Source organism: Chamaea fasciata, unplaced genomic scaffold (genome assembly GCF_029207755.1).
Source record: "Chamaea fasciata isolate MVZ Bird 193981 ecotype frontalis unplaced genomic scaffold, bChaFas1.0.hap1 SCAF_7, whole genome shotgun sequence".
Lineage (NCBI taxonomy): Eukaryota > Metazoa > Chordata > Aves > Passeriformes > Sylviidae > Chamaea > Chamaea fasciata.
Genome location: NW_027094092.1, coordinates 40264066 through 40283032, shown reverse-complemented (window position 1 = coordinate 40283032; position 18967 = coordinate 40264066). Strand labels below are relative to the sequence as shown.

Genomic DNA, 18967 nt, shown 5'->3' with positions numbered 1-18967 from the left:
TAGTCATCCTCCAAAAATAAACAGGGAGCAGGAATGAGGCAGGAGCTGCAGTCCCAAAATACCAACTTTCTTCAGCAAAGGGAGCACAGGAGGGCAGAGGGACAGGCAGGGAGCGTGAAACGCAGGAAACAGCCTCCTTATATGGGCTCATCCGTAGGGGACAGAGCTCAGTCGACTGGAATGACCATGTCACAGAATGTGAAGCCTTCAGGGGCCCAAGTGAATGGAGTTTTCTGATCTTTAAATGATTCCCCCAGATTCTTAAGATGCCAAACCAGAGAAGAGGCTACAGTGCCAAAAAAGGAGCATTTTGAATTCAGTTGATCTGGACACACCCAGAGCCCAGGAAAAAGCGGGAACACACACCACATATGGGCGTGCATGCCCACATAAACATCCCCATTCCCGTTACACACACCCCTAACTCAAAAACACACTCCTTCCCACACAGATGCTTCCCATGCAAACAACCCCCTTTCCCCTCACACTAGCCCTCTGATAGCCAGCAAGCCATATTTCCAACACACAGCCTTCACAACTCCTCACAAAGGAACATGGGGATACAAAAATGACACCAAAGAACCAGGGCTGTAAAGCTGAGGGAAAATGCAGCATCTCCAGGACATTTCAATGCACCTGCAATTTAATTTACTCATCATCAAAAATAGCCTTCAGATCAAAGATAACTCAAGTGGGGCATATTAGATCAGAGGGTGATGACAATGTCTGGCCCAGTCTTTGCAAAAGGCATGACTCCAGGGCATCTAGGGGTTTGATTCCAATGTCCTGCCAATGTTACAACATGTTCCCATTGATCATACACACCAGGCAACCCTGAATGTCTGTCAGATCCTGAAAAACACCTCACATACACCTACAGGTCTTTTATTCCTCTTGCAATAAATCAGGTAATTCTTTCTGAATTGCCTACAGGAGCACTAGCAACAGGAAAGGCAATGTTAACTGTCAGCTGAGGAGAAATAGCTTTTCTTTGTTAGCTGCCTGGAAAGTGCTGCAATAAGGTCACATGCCACATATACTTTTGTCAAGTAAATAAACTTACCTTCACATACTTTCACAATTCCAAAACCTCAGCATAATTTACAATTGAGAATGCAATGTCATGCTTTGCCATAATATGGTGACAGGTAGGGACTTTGCAGCTGCAAGCAAGAGCTCAAGGCAGAAAGTGGGACAAATGTCAACCTCCGAGGGACCAGAGCAGAAACAGAGTACACTGTTCTTCTGTAATGCAACAAATGTGCTCCTAAACATACCTTTTTGGTGAATAAGACTGGGGGATTTAAATTATCAGAACTTGTTGGTACCTAGTGTTATACCTTAGGCAAGATTTGTATGTATGTTCCCAAATGCAAAGCTATACATCCAAACAGTTTAGTGTTCAAAACACTGAGATTCCACCAGCTCCTGACAACAGTGGTGTTTCTCAGCACTTGCTGCTCAGTCTCTTTCACAGCATCAGCTAATCACTTACTTGCCAGGATTTGCCTTTCCACTTCAGTTTTGTTTGTTATTTATCTCCAGAAGATCTCCTCTACTTGAGTTTCTGCAGATTGTCTCTTTTCCAAGGAAATTTGCCATAGTCTGAGTTTTTTGTTTTGTTGGGTTTTTTTGGTTTTTGGTTGTTTTTCTCAGAAATTCAGCTCACCATTTTTGTGATGGCATTTTCCTAGTGTTTCTCAGGCCACCTTCCTTACCAACATTTTGATACTACATCCATAATCAGTGTTTTATCTCTCCCTTGGAAAAATGACTGGCCTGAATTCCATCTCTCCTTCATTAAAGTAGAAACTCTACCACCTTCTTCATTGTTTTTCAGGCCCTTTCTTATCAGACAGATGCAGAATTCTAATCTGGCTTCCTCATTAAAGCAGAAATTTCCAGGCTACTTGTCAGATCATGTCTACAGTCCTGAAGGTGCCAGTTGGATGCTGCTTCCCTCATGGAAGCAACTACCCTGTGTGTCTCTGAATCCTGAAGGTCCAGCAAAGTTTCTTTTAGGACCTACCACAACAGAGGCCGATTATGGGCATGTTAAATCCCTCAGATTCTCAGGTGGGTCTGGAAATATGGATTAATTTACCTTCATCAACATGACAACTCCTTTGAAACACTGAGCACTCTGTGCAGGGATGCAGGGACTCAAATGACATTGACAGCGTGCAACAGAGGACACACATTTCATGTCATATTTCTCTTAAAATATGTAGGATCTACGTTTTTCCAATATACAAACACTGTGAGATTTTACACAGTATGTAGATGGCCTGTTTTTATCCAATATTGACCATGATGTGAAAAGAAAGAAGTTTGGGCAGTCGCAAGGATTCTCTTCTCCAGCAAGATGCCAGAGGCTCCCTCGACTGAAGAAAAGCAAATCTCCACAACCAGGCCTGATGAATTAGTTTTGATTGCTGCCATTTTAGGAGCTGTAAGTCAAATAGCCCCACTGCTCCTAAACAGACACATAAAATAATATATACTGATCTCAGAGCATGTATGATATCAAAACCACATCAATTCCAAGATCTATGCAAGCCTGGGCTTATTGCAAAGAACAACCCATCTCTGCTGGCTCTCTTGATATCATGTCCATAGATGGTTCAGATAGTGCATCTGATTTTAATGAATACCCTTCAAGGACTTCTGCATGTCTTACATACCGAGCAGAAAATACTGGATTTGCATTTCATCCACAAACTGTCCTTCTTTTCCCAGTCACTGACTTTCCTTTACTAGGGAAAGTGTTATTGAGACAGAAGTTCTTGGGGGCCTTCAAATATTCTCTGCCACCTGTCACAGGTAAAGGAGCAGTTCATATTGTTAACCAGCTATCAAGAACTGCTCTCCTAAAACAGTGGCCAGCTATTTGTCAGCTGACATGCACCTGTGAGGAAAGCTGTCACCTTTGCAGCATTTGGCACCTTAACCTGTCTGAGGAGTTACTGCCCTCCCCTGCAGGAAAACAGTGAATCAGCACACAACAATCTGATTCTCTGAACAAGGGGTCACCAGGTGGAATCCTCTCACAATCCACAGTTATAGGGAAGTGCCCCTCCAGCCCTCCTAGGCATGAACATTTCTCAAACAGTTTGCTACCACTTTATACTACATATGGTCAGACATTTTGCCATCCACCTTCCCACCTCCTACAGTTCTTTTGTTGCCTTGAGGTGGGTCCAGGAGCACTCAAAGTATGAAATGAATGTGTGGAAAAGGAAAAGCTTTTAATAAAATTATTTTCAGTGAGACTGTCCCTAATCCACATCAAGGTAGACAAGCAGGCAGGATACTACTAGAAAGGCTGGGAAACATGGCTGACTAGAAAAGCTATTTCAGAAGATGTCATCAAAAGGCAAGGAGATAAGCTCAGAAAGCTGAAAATAACTGCCCTGCCGGTCAGCCAGTCGGGGTGCACGCGAGAGAGGCTGCACAAGGCCTTGGGGAGCTCCAGGCCATGCAGTGCTGGGGCTCACACTGGGGAAGTTGGCCTAATTAGGGAACAGAAGTTCAGCTGCATTTTTAAGATTCCTCCTGGAGAATCTGGCCAGCTTCCAGATGAGAGGTCCCCAGGAACAGGCTGGGAGTCCAGCATTTCTACAAGCAACCAGAAGACCTCTGGGGAAAAAAAAAAGATGCAAACCCTGTAAAATGGACGCAGGTAAGAAAACCCAGTGCTTCCTTGGATGCTGGATCCTTTCAGTGGAGGGTATTAACCAGAATAATGCAAGAATCAAATGACAGATGACAGAAACTCTGGGACATGGAGGGACACACACACCTCAGCCCAGGACCACATAAATGGGAGAGCATTCACAGTGTGCAATAGCTACAGGAAATTCTGCCTCAGAGAACTCTCCCAGGTTCTCAGAAATGCCAATTCCTCCAAGAGCTATCTACTGCCAGTCCACCCTACTCCCAACTGCATGCCTAAGAAGGCAAAACCCTGGCAACATGCCATATAAAAAATGTAGCTACCCCTGGTGAAGGCTCCTCTACAAGCTGAAGATCACAGGGGAAAACAGAATGCTCGAGAAAAACACTGCAGTTAGACTGTAAGGTCTTTGGGAATAGGAATTTTTTGTTCCAGCCATACACCAACACTCTAGATCTTATTGCAGTGCAAATTGTAGATACAGAAATTACTGTAAGCGACAGCATTACAATTATGACTTCTGAGGTCATGAACTCTCTAAACCAGAGTGGAAGGACAATGCCCAAACCATTGTGATTTTTTTTATGCAAATAAAGTCCCCTGATCAACACTCAGCTGAGTACAGCTGGTGCTGTGTTCCTTACTTGCATGTTTCTAAGTTTCAGGGAACGTAAGGGAGAGAACTTGGGGGGTGGCTACTGCACAGATCCACACCAGACCAGACAATGAAATGGGAGTTTGGAGCTGGATGCCAACCACTGTGCAAGGGTAAGAACTGGGTCAGGAAAATACCGCTCTGATTAAAGGCCCTGATCCTATCAAGCCCCAGGCCATGTCTACACCACAGGTGCAGACACACCTGCAAGCAGGATCCATGTGAGTCAGCTCAAGTCTGGAAATTGCCTTGTTTTAGGTACTTCTGGTAACAAAGCACGTACCTCCCCAGGTAGAGTGCAAGTTGCTTCTCACCAGGGGATCTCCACATCATTCTGCACTGTATTTTAGAATGCAGATACACTCACTCAACCCCACCCAACTGAGTGACCTAGCAATGTAAGAACACAACTGGCTTTATATTTCAGGTACTTACATTCAATGAAAACAATTGATCCTGACATGTTGACTTAACCTAAAAAGCATCAGCCCATTTTTCTACCTAAATATTTTAGAAGGACTGGCAAGGAGAACTACAAAAGGACTTTGATGCCCCCTCTGGAAAGGTTAGATCTTCAAATCCTCTTTCCAGCTGTTGCCTTAAAGTATGCTGTCACTCAAACACTGAGCGATACAGAGCCACAGAGGCCAGCATCCACCTGTATAAGGGTCAGAAATCAGGTGCTGTCCCTGTTTCTATTCCGTGAAGGACCTTGAGACTACCTTTGGCATGTCTACCAAAGCACAACTTGAGGACGAGGTCCCAGCTGGACTCATTGGAACTGATGTCTTCCCACTCAAATGTTGTTGCCTTCAGTTAGAAAGTCTTTCCGTGTGGTACCAAAATTCTTTTGGTTCCATCTGCAAAGCAGAGTGGCTTCAGGAGAAAGGACTGAGAGCCTTCTCAGACCCAGAACAGCTCATAGGCTTGTCATTATATGTAATATTCCCTATGGAGGTGGCAAACATTACGTGCTACATATTTCTCAGAGAAGGAAGAGGACAATAAAATCAGTGTTTTCCAGCTTAGAAAGGAGATGGCTAGTTGAGTCTCTATGTCTAAAGCATGAGGTTCCAACACTGAAATGAACATCTGCTTATTCAGGACCTGGAGATCCCTGAAGGCAAGTGAAAGCCCTGCTCCGCTTCTGAAGGCTAGAAAACACAGGATGGGGCTCAGGGTCTCTCACTGGTAGTGCAAGGACATGCACTCCCAGAGCTCGAGGAATGGAACCAGAAGTCTGCAGAAGCACGGGGTTTCAGACACACTGTCATTCCCAGCCACTCTTTGCCATCCCAATAGATCCACCAGCCCATCCTGAGATTATCTACATACTATCCAGGCACCCAGTGGAGGATATGGATTCTGTTATGAGGATACGGCATCTAAATCCCCCTGTGGGTCTATTTAGGGAATACCCACAGTGCTTCCGCATAAAGCTCTATCTTTCCTTTCAGATAGGGACTAAAGAAAACTAGTGGAGGGACTTCTCCAAGGCCCCAAAGCAAATCTATGGCAAAGCCGTGAAAAGAACCCAGCAAAATCTTGGCTCACAACCACATTCATACTCCTGCTTATTCTGTCTCTGCAAATTAATTGAAATATTAGGATACACCCTTTATTATACCATTGATTAGCCTAACAGCCTTTGGCTAAATATCCCAGGCAGCCTTGGAAGGTGCAGCCAAATGAGTGATTCAACTGGCAAAAATTCAGATGCAAGATGAGTGGTTTGCCAAAGGATGCAAAACAAGTTTCAGAGCATGCAGATGGCTGGAGGGCAGGACTTCTGCAGGTACGTTCACATTGACAACCCAGATGGGGCTGTTTGTTAGTATTCAAGAAGCCACAAAGTTATCTTCAGCACAGCAAGAGGAAAGGGACCAAATCCAGGAAGAGTTCAGATTGTAACACTCAGCAAAGCCCAAAGGGAGTTCAGGGAAGGGTTGTATGAGCCATCAGAGGACAAAGGAGCCAACTTTGGACAAATGAGTCAAGAAGCCAAGTATTTCAGATTGGCCAGGCAATGACTAAGGGAGGGATATACTGCAACAAGATTTGAACCACACTTTATAACATAAAGTTCCACTAACAATTGATTTGGAAGAGACTTATGATACAATTAACAGAAGTTTGTGAGCATTACAGTAGTGTAAGTTACAAGCAGCTTACTGATCAGTCACATTTCTGAACACTCAGTTAACCATTTTATACCATTTACAGACTTTTACAAATGGAAAAATACTGTAAAGTGTGACTGTCATACTTCAGAGCATAAGCCTGAATAAAGGACACAGGAATTCCCCAAACAAGAGGGTTTTCAAAGCAGGAATCCCCTCATACTAAATAAAATCTCCTTGCCAGGCACTATTGCATAACATCCCTGAAGCAACAATTGCTCATGTGGAAGAGTCACATCAGTAAAGTTATTTTAATGAAATTTAGCAGCCAGAAGCAAGAAGGCGCCTGTGGCATGTGACCAGTCAGCACTCAACAGCAGACCTTGGGAATCAATGATTTAGGGCACTGTATGGAGGTGGAATTAGTTCCAGTGAAATAACTATAAGGACTGGTTCCAGCGAGGCTGGGGGGGGGAAGATTAGATCAATTATCAGTAAAAATTTCTATTAGGCAACCAGTCCCCAAAACTATATCCATCAGTGGGAGGTCTCTTTGCCTAATAAATGGAAAAGTGCTCTGGGCATAGTCCTGAACCATCCATCACTGCCAAATAAACCCAGGGGATCTTTTTTACAATATCATCTCTTGCACTACCAAGAGAAAACTGAGCTAATCTGAATAGTCTTGCCTCCTTGTGATGAGCATACCCTTCTGAGGCCAGAATTAATGAGATGGGTGATACGGGTTTCTTTTCTGGGCTTTATATTTCACAGATGAATCTACTGTGCTACCAGTACTGGAGTGGTCCTTCAGTAGAAGGAATTAAGAGCACAGGAGAGGGTGTTTCAATTATCTAACAGAGAGCAACTCTAGGCAGGAAAAATTGGGCAACACCAATTCCATGGTCAGGAGGAGCGCAGTGCAGTTAGCCCAAAGACTTCGACAGAAACAGACAGAACTTCTCAGGTTGTTCTTAGTGGCATCATCTTGGCTTCTAATACTAAATTAATGCTAAGGCATATTTTAGGTTTGGTGCAGGTTAACCAAGGACATGTGTATTCCTTCTCTGTGTGTAATAGGAGCCTGGTAAGAAGCACTGTGACATTATTAATTACAGATTCTGGCATTCAGTGCTGGTGCAATAAAACAAAAAGATTCATAGAAAATACAAAGGCACATGTCCTTGTTACTACTGCCCGGCCTTCTCCTCTGGGGCACCAGCAAGACTTCATCATCCCTGAAGACAAGTTTTCATGTTATAAGAGCAAACTAACCATACTGGACAGCAATCTAGGTTCAGTCAGGTTTTGTACTTGATTAGCTAATTGCTGTCCTGACTTTTAAATGAAAATAGAGCATCTTTTCAGTGGCCACATATACATCTGTGACCTCAAAACAAGATGCAGCAGCTGATAAGAGCAGCTGTTTCAGAGATAATTAAAAATCTGTCAGCAACAGAAAGAGAGGATGCAGGAAAGGCACTGCATCCAAAGCAAACTTTATATTATTCTCCAGTACTAGAGTACCCTCTGAAGGTAGTCTCCAGACACATAAAGGTTAATCCCACTAGTCCCCTTCAGAGGAGTCAGCATCTACCTAGAAAGCCTCTAGTCTTACATGGTCAACCTTTTCCTGACAGTCTTCATCCTAGAAGGGTCAGGAGGGAAAAAGAGAAAAAGAAGTTAAAAGGAAGCACTATGGAAGCCTGCACAAAACAGCTTGAAGATTGACATTTATGGCTGTCCTGCAGCATGTGCTTTGCAACCTTATTCACTTGAAGAAAGCACCAAGTTGATCCCACCATTATAACATTTTATATCCAGTCATTTATGCAGATGCCAACTGTGATACTTAAAGAAAAAAAAATTAAAAAAAAACCATGAGCAAGAAGAGAACAGACTTAGTTTATTCTCCCTATAGCATGATAAAGCTCAAATTATTCAAGTGTGTAGGATTCTAGAAAGATTCATACAGAGAGTCACTACAGCCATGCCAGAGAACAGAATTGATGCTGGACCAGTCAAACTAGGGGTTACACACTGTGGCAGGCTACAGCCCTTTTTTCAGAAGCTACTGTTTCTCAAGGCGACCTCAGATTCTCCCCTGAGAGCACAAGATGTAGCAGTTAGTGTAAGATGGGCATAGCTGACATCAGTGTTAGCTTCAGCAAATGATCTCTAACTAACACTATAAGGGAGTAGCTTGGTTGTGGGGTAGACAAGTAACTCAAGAAAATCAGCCTGTTAATCACTGTGAAAGTTGCAAACTGTGGAGAACCTTTTAGATGAGCAGACTGTCAGCACCAGCAGTCGCAACAATCAGTGCTGTTAGGCACCAAATGCAAGGAGGTAATTAAGAACCCAAAAATCTCTGTGCTGTTCTAGAAATGACAGTGTACAGATCCACTCAGGAGGAGAATCTAGAGTATCCTAGATTGACCTGTGACCCTACACCAGGAATATGCACAGGATGGCTGGAAACACTCCACTAACCCGCTTGACTTTCCTCTGGATAAATCATCTCTCCTGTGGAACGTGGAAGCCACATGATTCATAAATTGCATATGTCTCTGATGGAAGTGGTTTGGTATCTGAGTTCATTTTGTGTCTTTGCAGTCATCTGGTCTTAAGATCTTACTACAACAAGAGCAGAGGGGGCTACGTGCAGGTTAGGGCAGCTGGAGTACAAAAGTGTCCTTACCAATCACCAGCACAAATGAAATCAGATTTGCCCAACTGGTAAAAATCTGTTGGAAGCATATATCTGTCAGCCAGGGGCCCGCTTGTTCCCACAGCCAGAAGCAGACAGGCTTCTGTGGGCTCCAACATGACCTAAGCTTCTCTGGATGCATGGAGCCCAAGTGGTACAAGACTTGCACTGGCATAGAAGAAAATCCAGCTAGGCAACACATGTTTGAAAAGCATTTAAATAACCACTTCTTGGAGCAATCTTCCACGTGGATTTCACCCTCAGCAATTCTTATTATTATTATTATTATTCTTTACTCATTTGGGTTAGGTAATGGAGTCCTAGTTAAACAATGCCTGGATGTCAGCCTAAAGAATCACTGCCAGGAGTGTTTGTAAAATGGGTGGTGGAAGTCCAGATAGCTGCTTTGCAAAATTCACCTGTGGGAACATCTTTCCAACATGCAGCAGAGATGGCTCAAGTTTTTGTCTGTCTACCTGGATCTGTACTGAATAAGGTAGTTTTTACAGCAAGAAATGCTTTTTAACTACCACCCAAGGACCACAACTACATAAGCAAGCTTAGAAATACCTAGCTAGGACAACAAGAGAAGAACATACTATCAGAAGTGAAAGCGCAGAGCTTTTCCCCAGGCTGTGGTGAAATGTGGCAGAGAGAACCAGCAGGGAACTTGATTTTTGGGCAAACCCTGACATAAAGTAATTTTGTCCTACCTGTGTGAAAATATTCTCAAAATAGGGAAAACCTTCATCCTTTAGGCTGACCATTGCCTCGTAAGGCAGTCTCCACTCAAAGGATCTATTGAGTGCTGCCAGAGACAGGCTGGCAAAATCATACTGAGACTGTGAGAGGCAGAAACCAGGGAACTCTCGAACAAGGTCCCCAGGGAATCACGTCACTGTAGGATAAAGAGAAAATAGACCATGGATGTAGGATAACATTAAAATATTTTTGCATACAGATTTCTTACAGAACAGCAAATAGTTCACTCTTGTTGAGAGAAGACCCAGGAAAGGAAAAATCTGGTGATACATTTTTTAAAAAGGCTTTTCCACTCAGCTTTCCAAATCAATCTCATCAAGAGCTCCAAACCTGGCCAAACAGCTTCTTCTGATGGATGTCATCAAACCAGCATTCAGGCTGTTGGGTGCAGTGATGTTAGAGCCAGGAAAAAGGTTTGACTTTTATTCTATAAAAGTGTCCAGGAGTCCTGTTAGGATGGGATAGCAAAGATCTTCAACAGATCTCATTATGTGATCTGTCCCTCCCATTATACAAATAACATGACTAGCTTGAGTTTCTCCCATTCTGTCAGAAACTTGATAGCATCAAGATGAGTAAATGTACCACATCAAGCCAAGGGATGGGAAAGGCCTCTCAATGGAAAAAGAGATACATTACCCCTCTAAAAATGAATGTTTGAAATGTAGAGGTCTGGCATGCAGCAAGCAGATTTATCTCTAGGAATTCCCACTTAGAGCATATTCCCCTGGGTGCCCAAGAAGCGCCTGCCGGATTGCCAAGGAGATCTGAAGCCCAGGAACATGCACAGCCTTGGCTGCAGGAGGGTGCCAAGTGCACCAATGACAGCAAATAATCATGTTCCATCTTGCCTGGTGGAATAACACATAGCTGTAGTGTTGTTTGTTAGTACCTGTACTTCTGAAAAGGCAGGAATGTTCTGCATGTCACATGGGCAGAGTGTGAGCTTTGTGACCTCTCAGGAGCCCCTTGAGGTCTACATTTGAAGAAAACGCAAGTACTTCCACAAAGAATGGGAATTATGAAGTAGAGATTTGGGCAGAGGAATTACAGATTTGCTGCTGTAGTTAAGAATATTTTTGTGGGAGATACATACACACAACAGGCACTGAAAATATACTAAGATATCATAGTGTTTTCATAGAGCTTGGAGGAAGTAGATTAGGCTACAAGGCACAAGACATTGCAAATATGCCCTGGGGAAGGGGGTTTTCACAACACATTTGTTGAATAGAGCAACACACAGTTTGGAGTCTCTTCTGGAAGAGAGAGCCCAGGCCAAGCAGAGATCAGCAGTAACCTGATAAGATCTGTGCTGCAAGTCAGATGATTTGCCTATTGACTTCAAAACAAAGATCTTTTTAATTACAATAACTGTTTGCCCCCTAAGTGAATTTCCTTGTAATAAGCCGAGATGTTGAAACATGGATAGAGAGGTACTTTTTGCTTCCTTCAAGCAAGGTGTTCTGACTGGAAAACACTTCCTGGATGCTTCTCAGTGTCAAGAAAAAACCTGAACAATAGCACAAATGGTACGTTCAGACCAGAAATTTGAGATGGGTGGAAACTGGGTGGATTGGCATGGAATTAAAAAAAAAAAAAATTAAAAAAGAGTCAAGGTGAATTAAACCATTTTTAAAACTCTGAGTTACCTCTGAAGGCAAAATCACTAACCTGAATGTGAAAGTGCATATGAAGGTATGAATATGGCAAAAGTTTAAGACAAACCCCTTTGTCTTCAAAATCAGTAACAAGAATAAAACCTTCTATGCTGAAATTAATTACATGGGGCCTACTCCACTGCTGTCTGTTCCAGGAAAAAAAAAAAAAAAAAAAAAAAAAAAAAGACTTTATTTTAATTTTGCATTCCTTTTGGGAAGATTTTTAATAAAGGTTTCAAGATGACTAGATGGCTGAATGAGACATCGATTTTAACAGCTGACCCCACCACTTAACAGCAAGCCAAGGCCAAGCTTCCAGAAAAGTAGAAGGCGATTGCCAATCTAGGGTGAAGGAAAAAATAATATTAGTTCTGTTAAATACTTCAGCAACAAATATGGTCACGTATAAAAAGCCTCCAATTTTGGAGCAAAGGAAAAGGCTGAGGATTATTTACAGTGGATTTTGTCTTTCTTCCAGTAGCTCCAAGGTTTTCTATTAACACAAACATTTAGCAACAAAGACCTGTCTGAAGGGAGACTATTGACACAATCTGATTCTTCCTGGTGGTTAAGATCCAGTACTAACATATTTGAATGTTGTAAGGCATGGGAGTCCTCACCCTTCTGCTGCTGAAAAGCTCACTGCTTTCAAACAGAACACTAAATATTTCTCAGTCTTCTCCAGGGTTGCCCAAGGCCTGGAGCCCCTATGATCTCTTCCCAGCTATTGAAATGGTTGTGATGTAAGCAGCAAGCACAAGCACAAGTAAACTGCGCTAAGTTACAGTCCATCAGCTGTACCTCTACATAATGCCCCTGATCTCTTTAAAAGCAGGGAATCAGCCCATGAACTAGGATGGTCAGTTGCAGCAAGAGAACAATCTGACAGCGAGCCACCTTAATGTGGAGGCCAGCTAATGATTACACCCCCTTAAACCACCAGCTGGTTTCTTTAAGACTTTCTTTACTTATGAAGTTGACAGTTACTTCTATTTCTTGAATTGCATCTTCTGCACATTCCTTCACAAAATCCATCCTGAATGCCTACAGCATATCCAAGGGGAGAATCCCTAGGTGGAAGATGATTCTCCATTACACCTATCAAAAGAAAAGAGCATGCTTTCTCTCAAAAAAAAAAAAAAAAGTCTGCTCTATGAGGTGTTATTGAAAGCTAAGATGTAACAGTGCTATTTTCAACAGCATCACAGGGTCTCAAAGGAAAAATTCCCCCACAACCATTTTGGCATGGATGTCTGGGACACACCTACTCCGTGTAAGAGGAAAGTTTTGTCACTGCCCAGGGAATCAGGGAGTAGTCACTCCAAGACAGAAGGTCCCAGAGCTCTGAGCAGAGTAACTTGAAGTAGAGTTGGGGCCAGGGTGGCCAGCAAAGCAAAATGGGTCTCCAGTTTAAAGAAGACAAGAATATGATATGCTGGAGACCATTGACTGGCACTGCAAAAAGGTAAGCATCACCTCATTTAAACAAATATCACTGTCAACAAGGTGGAAGTCAGATGACACTTTTGTCCAGCTGGTATGTGTCAGGGGGCAAAACTGGTATGTCATTTCTTGAGAGCTGCTCCTTCTAGGAGGAGATGCCTGTGGAGAAGTCATGCTAACATCCAACAGCAAGCTTCCAGGAAGAATTTCAGCATTCTGCAACACTAAGCAAAAAAAATTAATTGAAGCAGTATAGATCTATTTCTGGATACTTGAGGATGTTGCCTCACTCTCCTGAGAAAGAGGGGTTCCTGACCCTCTTCTACCATTTGAAGATGTACTGATAGAACAGCCTCTGAACCAAAGTTTTCCTCCAAAGACAAGTGAGAGCTGAGTTTGCACAATATTTCCCACAAGGAAAAGTCTCAGACGCTGCAAAGCTGGCTTCTAGCATGACCTTTGTAGGCATGCACAGAGAAAATGAAAAAGAGCATCACTACACAAACTTGACAGAGACCGTGTCAGATGTACTCTGGCTCTAGCAAAGCAAAGCACAAAAGTAAGGCATCTGTTTATCTGCCTTGCTACCATAGATGGTGGCAAAATTCATCACAAAATGATGTGCCTGCTCATATTTTAATTCTAGAAATTAAAATATCAGGAAGATACACATGCACAGGAGGGAGAGGCCCCAAGTCCTGTATGACACTACTCTCCATACTTGTCATATGAGAAACCATAGCCCTAGATAGGGCCCTGTGTGCAAACTATTATACAATGGGCAACACGAGGAAAGGGACAGGTAAGTCACATGAGTCCCAAATCTAAGGATAAAAATTCAAAGGGCAAAGCACACCATTGCAGGAAGGAATCTCAGAAGAAATTAGTCATTCTCCACAGGAGACAACAGCAGGACAACAGACAAGTCCTCCTGACAGGACACCCACCTCTCCAAGAGAAGTAGACAGGGAATTCTTCCTGCTGAGATTTTCATCTGCAAAGAGGTCTTGGCGGGCTCGACGGCCCATCTTTAGTACCTATAGTGCAGGGGGACGCAGGAGCAGAAGGACACAGTTACTGACAAAAGCCGTTTCATTGCAGGGAGCAGAACGCCAGGCACGGCCCTGCCGCCCCGCCCCGCCCCGCAGCGCGGTGCCCCCACAGCGCAGAGGCATCACCTGCCGCAGGTGAGAGCCCCGCGGCCGCCTCCCGCCCCGCCCCCCTCCGCCCGGCCGCGCTGCTCGGCCCTTCGGCCGCACGGCGCCCCACGCAGCCGGGGCGCTCACCCCGGCCCGAGCCGCGGTCCAAGGCCCCGGAGCCCCCCGCTCGGAGAGGCTGGGCCCGCCCCGGCCCCGGGCCCGCTCACCCCGGCGACGCCGCCCCTCCGCGGCGCCTCCGCCCGCTCCGGCTCAGCCTCCATCCGCCGCCGCGGCCGCCGGTGCTTCCGGCGGACAGCCCGCCCCGCCGCCCCGGCAACCGCGGGCACGGCCCCGCCGGGCTCGGCCGGCAGCCGCGCACCGCCCGGCCTCCCGCTCCCGCGGGCTGCGCCGCCGGGCCGAGCACCCGGCGCCGGGCAGCCACGGAAAACATCCACCCCCGCAGCAGTCTAAAAACTTGGCCTGAGTAAGGGGGACACCAGTGCTGCAACACCTCGGGGACTCTGTTAGCCCTTTCTAATTCCACCTGCAGTGTGGCAGGCCAGGAACAGTCTGACGCTCTGCCTTCTCCAGCTTTTTGCCGAAGACATTTCTCAAGTTCCCACTAAGGCAGATAATCCTAGCCTTACAGATCTGTTTCCTGATAGAGGCTTTTGCCAAAGTCTCCTGATGGCTTCTGATGCTCTACCCAATTCTCCCTGGCTCTCGCAGCTTTCCAGATGGGGCAGCCAGTCCCCAGAGCCCACGGTGGAGGCAGTGCCAAGGATCAAATGTAAGCACAATGATCATTACACACATCCTTTTCAACCATGAGTTGTGCAGAGATTTCCACTGAGCTGTATAAAACGACCCCAGTCTGTTTCTTGGCTGGACAGAGGTACAGTTAACTGTAAATAGATCTGGTTTTAGCTCCACATGTTTAACAAATATTCAGTTTTCCAGCACGTTGTCCCTTTGCCTATATTTTTTTCTGCTATCTCACATTCCTCACAATTTTCACCCATCTTCATTAGCCTAAATAATTTCTTCTGCTGCTACAACACAGAACTGTACCACACCACAAACTACACTGGTAACACTTTGCCATGAGAAAAATTGACTCTGTAAGTCTAAATTTTTAAGCCTCCCAGGAATACCTTTTACTAAAGGCACCAGATTTCATTCCATACCTGCTTATCTTTTGTAGAAGCTCATGGTTTGGCTGAGGAACTTTAAGTCATCTATAAATAAATCGTATCAAATAATTCTCCTGTTTTTCCATTCCTACTGACATGTTCAAGTAGTTGTGCTGTGATGATCTAAGGATTAAGTGAATAAGATTTGTGGGCAGAGGTAATAACATTTTATTAGACCGACTGATATAGCTGGAAAAAAACATACAAGAAGGGTTTCTGTGCCTGAAAGCTTGTGTGTTTTTTCCAGCTATATCAATTGGCCTAATAAAAGATATTATCTCCCTTTACAAACCTTGACATGTTCAAGGAATTCAGTCAATGAGACATGATTTTCCTTTTTTGAAGCCAGGCTCGCTGGACTTTATGAAATTATGATCTTCCATATATTTTGTTCTTCTCTTTTAATGACAGATTCAAGCATTAATGAGGTAGCCCCATGCTTCACCACCAGGGCCATGGGAATATGGCCCTGCATTTCCCAATTCTCCCCAACTCCTCCAAACAGCTGCTGCAACAACAAAGCTACACAGAGGCCAGGAGACAGAGAGGACTGTAGCTCTGGGGTTACAATACACTTGCAGCTGACCTTCTTGATCAGAAAAAGAGCATCCTAAGAGGAGCATGATAGCATCCAGAGCAATGTCTGCTGAAACAGGAAGCACCCCTGGGGCAGGAATCCTTGGGTAGGAGTACATTGACAGCTGTGCTCCCACACAGGTAGCTGGCAGGGTGATCCTCCCAGAGCCAGGGCAGAGACACACAGGGTACCATCCTGGACAGAGAGATCATGAAGCAGCATGACCGGTGCATTCACGTGTTTGGAACTGCCCTCCCCCTCCAAGCTTCTCCTCGCAATTCCCCTGGGTCCCCATCCCAGACAGTACACCATTTCCCATTTCCCCCAAGACACTCTGTGCTGCTTGCCGCCTACCCCAGGGAGAGAAGTCTCAGGCCAGTGGAGGGAGGGTGAAGTCCATGTGCAGGAAAGAAAACATGTAAGGACTTAGGGAACTGAGCCTTGCCTCAGAATTTTGACTCCTGACTTCAGAGTTTTTCAATGAGAGAGAAGAGCAGATGTGCAGAAAGAACAAAACCTAAAATCTGTTCTACCTCGAGTCCCTCTGGACTCCACTTATTGGAATGGGGTTTGTCACCTACCCCTGACAGTTCTGCCCGCTTGAGGAGGGCAACAGGAGGAAAAGAGTTTTCACCCATAGTTTCATATTGTTGCTAAAGTGGATTTTGCTTGCCTTAAGTGTTGGAGTCACATTTTCTGAACAGTTTAATTCTCTTCTGTCCTACTGGTGACACCACAGGCAGCATTTGAGCCTGGGCCTAGATTGGCTCCACTCAACCAACCAAGAAGGAGCCAGGTACCAGGACAAATGTCTGGTGCTGCTGTGGTTGTCCAAAGCTGCTTTCAGTGCTTGCTTTCTGTCCAGTTCAGGTCTGTGGTGCCAGGTTTCCCAGTGTACAGTTTCAGGTGTATTCTCAGCTCTAATTCTGCCTTACTTGTTTGGATTTGCCCTCACTGTAAATCACACTGCTGCCACTCCCTCTCAGCTGAACAGCAAGTAAGAGCTACGCAAGCATTCCTTTCATGGACAAGTTTTCACATCTAAGCATGGACTCTCTCCATCTGGTTTCAACACAAACCTGATCACACAGAATAGGACTAATAGGTCCCCCACCAGTGCTGTTTACTGTTGATTTCTTCTTGACTGGCAGACACATGAATAAAGCTTGTGTCTGGTCCTCCTATCCATGAGAAAGTCTGGGATCTTTCAGACTTTCACATCAATCACACTTGAGCCCTCCCATATGCTTCTGGTCCTAGACCCCCTTTAAAGCAAAGGCACACACATGTAGTTAAAGCTACAGCTATGGTGGAAAGCCCACATGGTAGCACAATGACCACCTTATTCAGAATGGCCCAAAGGTTTCCTAAAGCAGCCCTTTGACAGCTGGATGTATGGGATGCAGAGCAATTCCAGTAGCAACAAGTGGCACAGCACTGCACTTTCTCCCTCACCCAATCTTCACATCAGGCAGCCAGCCCAACTCCTGATTGTGATATGGGCCAATTCATTAAAACATTAAGCTTCCACTGGGAAGCGAAGCACTCAGCAAAGACTGCTGCTGTAGCCTGCTTCACATTAGCAGCATGCTGGCAGCTCCAGGCATCTCAGTTTAATTTTTCTGCAGTTTTTTTCCTCCACGCACCTCCCAAGTATGTAGCCCATCTTTAAGGGGTTTTGGAGGAGGGAAACAACTGCAAATATTTTTATTTCTGTAGGCTCCAGAACAAAATCCCCTAACAATTGCAAAGCTCTAAATAAGATGTTCCTCCCTCTGGAAGGTGGATGGGGCTTTGACAGGCAGCAAAGACCCACACATTTGCCTGTTTTGATCTCCATGAGGACAGATGCTGTTCGTGTTACATCAGCCCCAGCTCAGACTGTCAAAACCCAGCCAGAGTTGCCAAGTATGACATATTTCCTATGATACTCACAGGTTCAGTAGCCCTGTTGGGCTCTCCCTCAGCCTAACTGGATTCCAGCATGAACAAGATGTGCAACCTGTTAACGACTGCTGCTCACAGCCACCAGCATCTCTTCCAGTGCATGTCAGACCATGGGGCTTCCCCACCCCTTTTCAACCCACAGAGCATCACTTGGAGCAGAAAGTGAGCGGCCCAGTACTGGAACCAGTGGGACACCTACATCCTTTTCCACTATTACTTCCAAGCAGTAAGCTCCCACTGCCAGCTTGCAACACAAAAGTCTGATCTCAGCCATTAGCAACATAACTGTGCATTTTCTACTAGCGTGTTTCATTCCATTTCTCCTGTATTAGCCTTCAAAATTGCCTACCCCCTCCTATAGGATATCCCAGTCCACCCCAGTATCGACAACGCCTCCAGTTTCGGATAAACAGCCAATTTCATTAGCACATCCATTTTGGCGTGCCAAGATCATTAATAAAACCTGGGCCCAGGACCAGCCTCTGGGAAATTCTCGTAATTTCTTAAAATTTCTGTACTTATCTCCATCTTAACTAATAACTCACCATGTGGCACTGCAGCAAATGGATTACTGGAGTCCAAGGCAATCAGTTTGACTGCATTTAGTGTGACCTGCAACCTGGCAGCAGGGTAGAGGAGATCCCAGTGTGGAAAAGCATCCAAAATCATTTCAGAAGTGCCTGGGGAGCTCTAGAAACATCCATCCCAATCTACATAATAATATCCCATGGATAGTTAACATCAACAGTCAGAATTTGCATCTTACTTCAAGTCAAATTTTGCCTGACATCATCTTGGAATCACTAGATCTTGTTACATCTTTGTCTGCTCCATCAAAGAATTTTTAATTCCTCTTCCCCAAGCAAAGCACAAGCAAACAGTGAGCAGTTCACCATTACTTTTCCTCAGAGCTGCACAAAATGGCTCACAGGGCACCCACCACCCCCAGCTGCTCCGTGGATTTCCTGTAAACCAGTTCCACACTCCATGTCTTGGGTGAGCCGCTGTCCTCCGAGCTTGCAGTGCTCTCCCAACCCAAGGCCCCCGACCACGCAGGTAAGGGAAGGCTCCCTGCAGCTGTGCC

General features: G+C 44.9%; 1 protein-coding gene across 2 annotated transcripts in view; it reads right to left on the bottom strand.

Moving 5' to 3' along the window:
- Nucleotides 1–14477, bottom strand: part of IFT43 (intraflagellar transport 43) — a 43207-nt gene extending 28730 nt beyond the window's left edge. The window contains exons 1-3 of one of the 2 annotated variants that reach the window (XM_066188535.1): nucleotides 14394–14477; nucleotides 13975–14064; nucleotides 8070–8099 (exon numbers count right to left, since the gene is read on the bottom strand). In XM_066188535.1, coding sequence (XP_066044632.1) covers nucleotides 8070–8099; nucleotides 13975–14064; nucleotides 14394–14447 — 174 coding nt within the window. In that variant the 5' untranslated portion in view covers nucleotides 14448–14477. The remainder of the gene's footprint in view (nucleotides 1–8069; nucleotides 8100–13974; nucleotides 14065–14393) is intronic. The other variant, XM_066188536.1, reaches the window with a different exon arrangement.
- Nucleotides 14478–18967: the final 4490 nt, after the last annotated feature.